General features: G+C 37.0%; 1 protein-coding gene across 1 annotated transcript; it reads right to left on the reverse strand.

Annotated features, from left to right (window-relative positions):
• Positions 1 to 312: 312 nt before the first annotated feature.
• On the reverse strand, positions 313 to 2,139 carry LOC125196674 (probable pectate lyase P59). The gene is made up of 4 exons (XM_048095281.1): positions 1,947 to 2,139; positions 1,080 to 1,761; positions 768 to 1,001; positions 313 to 693 (listed from the first exon to the last, which is right to left on the reverse strand). The coding sequence occupies exons 1-4, from the start codon at positions 2,126 to 2,128 to the stop codon at positions 469 to 471; spliced, it is 1,323 nt and encodes a 440-aa protein (XP_047951238.1). The 5' UTR covers positions 2,129 to 2,139; the 3' UTR covers positions 313 to 468.
• Positions 2,140 to 5,608: the final 3,469 nt, after the last annotated feature.

Raw genomic sequence — 5,608 nt, forward strand, 5'->3', positions numbered from 1 at the left:
TGGTTCTTTTATTGGTGGAAGGAGGGAGCAATTCATAAAAGCACAATTAGACCCTTAAAATGCCCTCACTCTTAGGTTTACCTTGTTTGCGATATTAACATAGTGTCATCAAATAGTTATGTTCACGAATAATTATATGGATTTGTTTTTATATTTCTGTAATATGGTATACCAATCTGGCGTGAATGGCATCTGGCGTATTGTTTTCTGGGAGAAATAAATAGGTTTAAGGAAGAACCCGTAGAGAGAATGATAAATATTTTATTTAATTATTTATTCTTAATTATAATATGTGTGGTAAAAAAGATCTCATATAAACCAGAAAAACAAATCAAATTTTAACCACTATTGGAAACTAAATCAAACCATAACAACTAAACAATAAATCATAAAATAACCTAAATAATTATACGGAGAGATTATCTGCTCACTTGCGGAATAAAGTAAAAGTCTATGTCCCTCAATTTCCTAACATGGTTTATTTACTTCGCATTCCAGTACCCCTGCAAATTTAGTTAATTCTTCCACATTAGCACCGGGCGCTGCTGCAACCTTGTCATACACCTCAGGATGCTTCTTTGCCCAACCCTGATCTCCCGATGGAACAAAAACTGCGCCTCCCAAGAATACGTCCCCCTCCGATACCCATGTCCAGTTCTTCCATTCCGATTCTTCGGCCTCCCTTTTGGTCACCTGCATTTCATTTCGCACACCAAAAACATTAGCATGAAACACAAATTTGTATCAATATATGTACGGTGTTGCACCTCTTTGGCGTCCCCAGCAAGGTATCTGTTGCCTTGGCTAATAATGGTGGGATTGCTGCTCCCACCAATGGCATACATTAACCAACGTGTGTAATCGTTGTTAACAACATGGAAATAACCAAATCTACACCTCGGCAGTCTCTGCACTAATCCTTCCCCAAAATGGTTGAACGCCACTGTGGCTTGCATTTTCACATCATCTTTGAAATCATCGTCTGAACCAAAAAGGATTGTCTACACAACACCACCCCATCTTATCAATACATACGACTATCTGAATAAAAATCATATATAGCATGTAATTAAAAGCACCTTATCGTGATCGGTGAGGTGACTGTTGGAGATGGTGATTGCATTGGAACCTTGGGTTGCATCAATCATCCCATCGATGCATTTGGCCATAGTGACATGATCAATCCAAATATTTTGTGATCCAAAGATGGTTATTCCATCACCTTCACTCTGAGAGTGCATCCCAACATGGTCAACTGAGTCCCTAATAAGTCCACCTGATGTCCTCACGATGTTACGAATCGTGATTCCATGGATGATCACATTCTTCATATTTTGTATTCTTAATCCGGCGCCTTGCGTAATCTCAATTTTAAACCCACGTCCGTCGATCGTCTTGTCACCCTGCATCATCAAGTCTTGTGTCAACTTGATTACCATGTTTTTATCAAATATGATCCACAATGGCTCTTTCTGGATCACAGCGTGCCGTAGGGTTCCTGCTTTAGGATTTTGTACGTCATCGTCAGAAGGGTCGGTAACCACATGAATCTTACCACCCTTTCCCCCGGTCGTCTTTATCCCGAACCCCAACACACAGTCGGCCAACTTCATTCGGTTGTCTGCCCAATTGGCTTGACATCTCCAACATTTGTCGATTGGGTTTGTCGCCGTACATGGACCTTTGCTCTGCATTAGATGTCTTCTCGTGCCATTTGACCATAGATTTTTTTCGTCATCTACTTCTATTTCTTTCAATACTCTGCGAGATTACTTAATATCAAGTCGAATGCATATATATGGAGCCAATGCTAATGAATGACCTAAAATGTTCGTAAGGAGACATAACCAAACGTCTTTAGTCAAATGTTCGTGTCTATCATTCCCATAAATTTACATAGTTTTTTACATGCACAATTAGGAAGCACGATGTAAGAAAAAATGGACCTGTTGACGTGGGCATTTAAATGATTGACTATCATTTCGGGATGTGGGTGGTAAGCCTCAAGAGTACGGTTCCGCGCCTCATCTCTCTGTTTCGTCCATACCTCATCCCATTCTTCTGTATTAGCGTTAAGGACTGGAAAAATCCAGCCAACAACAATAAATAAAACTAACTTTGAATTCATTTGAAATCCTTGTGTATGTTTAACATATATGTATATATTTCATTGCTTATATATTTATGTGTGTATATAAAGTGGAAGTAATGCCCCCTTAATATAGTAAGAGAATAAAACAGAAAGATTGAACTAGTTGTTTATACATCGCCATATATAAATAGCAAAACTTTAATGGAATGAGCGATAAAGATGGATAAAAAATCTGTCATGTTTGATTCCAATGGTTCTCAATAATTATGTTTAAGAACATTTGTATGGATTTGTTTCAATGTTTCATACCAATTGAGTGGATAGAGGTCCATATTGATTCTAACAGTTGATGGTTCTATGCGCTTGGTCGATTTAGGAGTGTGCGTATGTAAATCGATAAAATTAGTATTTTGTGAACCACATATTAAAATGTAATTGAGCCCTTCAATAGGTAGATTGATTAAATAAAAATCGTCCTTATTCATTTATTTCTCTAATACACATTACTCCGTCCCAAAAAAAATAAGGGCATTTAGTAAAAGATATAATTATGAAATACTAAATATTATTGATGTGGGATAACTAATAAAAAAAAATTAACCAATTAAGGATAACAGATGGAAAGTGGTGTTGAATCAATCAAATAAGGGAATTCTAGGGCATTAATTTTTTTGACTCTTCCGTAATTCAATGTGATCAATTGCTAACTTTCTTAAGTTGCTCACTTGCTAACTCATCAACATAGTGTATTAAAAATGTCAACACGATGCCATTAAAATGTCAACACATAATTTTGTTGAACTTCAATATAATGTGTTGATATTATGTGTTGACATTTTGATGTCAACGTGTTGATATTTTTAATACACTATATTGATGAGTTAGCAGAGTTAGCAATTTAAATAGTTAGCAATATAATACCCCCAAGATGATCACAAATATACTTTTAATCCACCTCTCAAAGTATTTAAATAGTAAATTACTATAAACCAAGTCCAATTCTAAACCAATTAGTGTGCAACTCCTAATAGTTCTTACGATCTACTGTCATCACATTTAGATTCAGACATCCTTAGTTATTGTGGATTTGGTGATAATAATTTCGATGCTATGTCTTAATGCTCATCCCTCGAGCTTTGCATAAACACGGTGAATCATTCAATTACTGAGCAGATAATAAAAAACATTAAAGAACAAGAATTATTAAAGAAACAAAAGTTTTGGATGTTGGATATATAATTAAAAAAATATTAGAGTCAACTACTTTCAAATCCCAGAATTCTAAGAGTTTAACTACTTATACACTATCAAACTAGATAAATCCTCGTCGAAAAATATGTCGTATTCTGTCTTCCTTAAATCAGTCTTACTTTACTTGATCGATCTGATCAGATCTCCTTGTTGGTGTATCCATGTATTGGTGGCTCATAATTTGAGTTATAACTTGTGTGGAATGGTGGGAGGTGCCCCAGAGCTCTAGGGGTCTTTATATATTTGAAAAGATATCGGACTTCACAGGTAACAAAACTAAGAAAGTCTCATTTTGGACAATATGATCAGCTGGCAACTGGGTCTGTTGACAAACCCGGATTTTGCATGTTTTTAAGGCTAAAATTTACTCGTTTTATATATCAATCATGCATATTATACTCGTCTTAAATTGCATATGTTATACATGTTGGTATTTTGACGTGTTTGTTGAGAAATGATAGAAAAAGACAGAAAATGGTCCAAAAAGTCCAAGGTGCAGCAGCCTCAGTTCAAGCTGAGATTCCAGGCAGTGTTGATACCAATCAGTGATTAATACATACCATTCTCTTTGTCTTCGAAAGAGCTTCGCGTGGATACCTTGCAAGTCTCAATCGGAGTTATGTGGAGAAAGTTATGACTATTCTACGAACATTGCGCAATGCAGTCAAAGCTGACGGAAATTAGGCGGAAATTCAAGGAAGGAAGAAATTATTGCCCAAATCTTTTAGCATGCTTAAACATTTTTTCTAGCCTATAAATACCCCATAACCTAATTCATAATCTATATCCTCCAATCCTTCTCCCTCTGTACACTTTCTTCCGTCTCATATTCCACACATAATTTGTAACGACCCGCCCTCCTTGGGTATAATAAATTCGGCGGTCGCTACCTAGACAACATAAATACAACGAGAGCAAGGCTAGGGTTTCATTTAAAGAGATTTGACCTAGGCATTTAACAAGCTATTGAGGCAATAAGACAATAGTTAAATCAAGAAAAATCAATGAAGATCAGATAATCGTAAATGACGATCATAGTCAAGGGTTTAACAAAAAAAGTCAAAGGAGAAAAGATAGCATAAACTACGATCCAAAAACAAGGGTTTGACATAAGCTCAACAAAATCCACGACATGTCTCAATCGTCTAAGCCAAGGGGAAAAATAAGTTCAAAATGACTAAGTGGTAATAATGAGTTTCGAAATTTAGCGGAAGCATCCAAGAGGAAGTGAAGCCATGTATGAAGACACGACTACACTCGAGGTTCAAAAATATCCATCTTATTAATTAAGTTTGCTCAACACCCGTCAACGCTCGTCGCCATTCAACCTGCACATAAGGAAAACACATGCGGGGTTGAGTATTTTGAAATACCCAGTGAACTCGTTGCCAAAACATTTTATTTAATAAGTTATGCCACCCTTACCATAGTGAACTCGAGTTTTAAGCAGTTATAAAAGAATATCACGAGTATCACAAAAATAATTTCTTAGACTAGCCAGTCAAACAACTCCCCCACATTTCTCATCCATTATCACAATCACAATCACAATCTTTCCATGGTGCGACGAAAGTGTGGCCACACTTTTCGCCCACGAGACCGGCCGACTAACAAGGACGGCTCCCGATCCCACCGTGTACACAGCCTGGTAGGGTTTGCAGCCCGTACTCAGACCCGAATTCGTTTATACATATCCATAGTCACTGTAGCCTAATGGAGCGTACTCACAAACTAGGCATCAGGCACACAATATCATCAAAACAATCACAGGCATGGCATAACGTTTCAAACCACCCTTATAACACCAATCAATATTTTTGCAAGAAATAAGAGAGTTTAAGAGTAAAGCCCACCTCGAATGCTTAGATTTCAAGTATGTTCTTTCCCTTTGTTATCCTGCTTCGCAACCGAGGTTTCACCTTTTTACCACACATGTACATACCATGTATTAGTCCTAACATAAATTCCTAAATCATGCATGCCTCACGTTTTCCCTTTTCCCATCGGTTTATCTTAATATCACCAATCAAGATCAAGTCATATTCATCATTAAATTTCATTTGCATCTTAATTCTAGATCTATCATCAACATATGTCACACAAGAGTATTTTCCCAACATACACACAACACACACACGCAACGCGCACACACACACGACGCACACTCACATGCACACATATATTCCATATCCCCTTTATCCCACTTTCACTCGATCAAGATGCATGAGGGTTCAAGAATATCGATTAATCGGTTAGATGAAGAAG

This window comes from Salvia hispanica, chromosome 6 (genome assembly GCF_023119035.1).
Source record: "Salvia hispanica cultivar TCC Black 2014 chromosome 6, UniMelb_Shisp_WGS_1.0, whole genome shotgun sequence".
In the NCBI taxonomy this organism is placed as follows: domain Eukaryota; kingdom Viridiplantae; phylum Streptophyta; class Magnoliopsida; order Lamiales; family Lamiaceae; genus Salvia; species Salvia hispanica.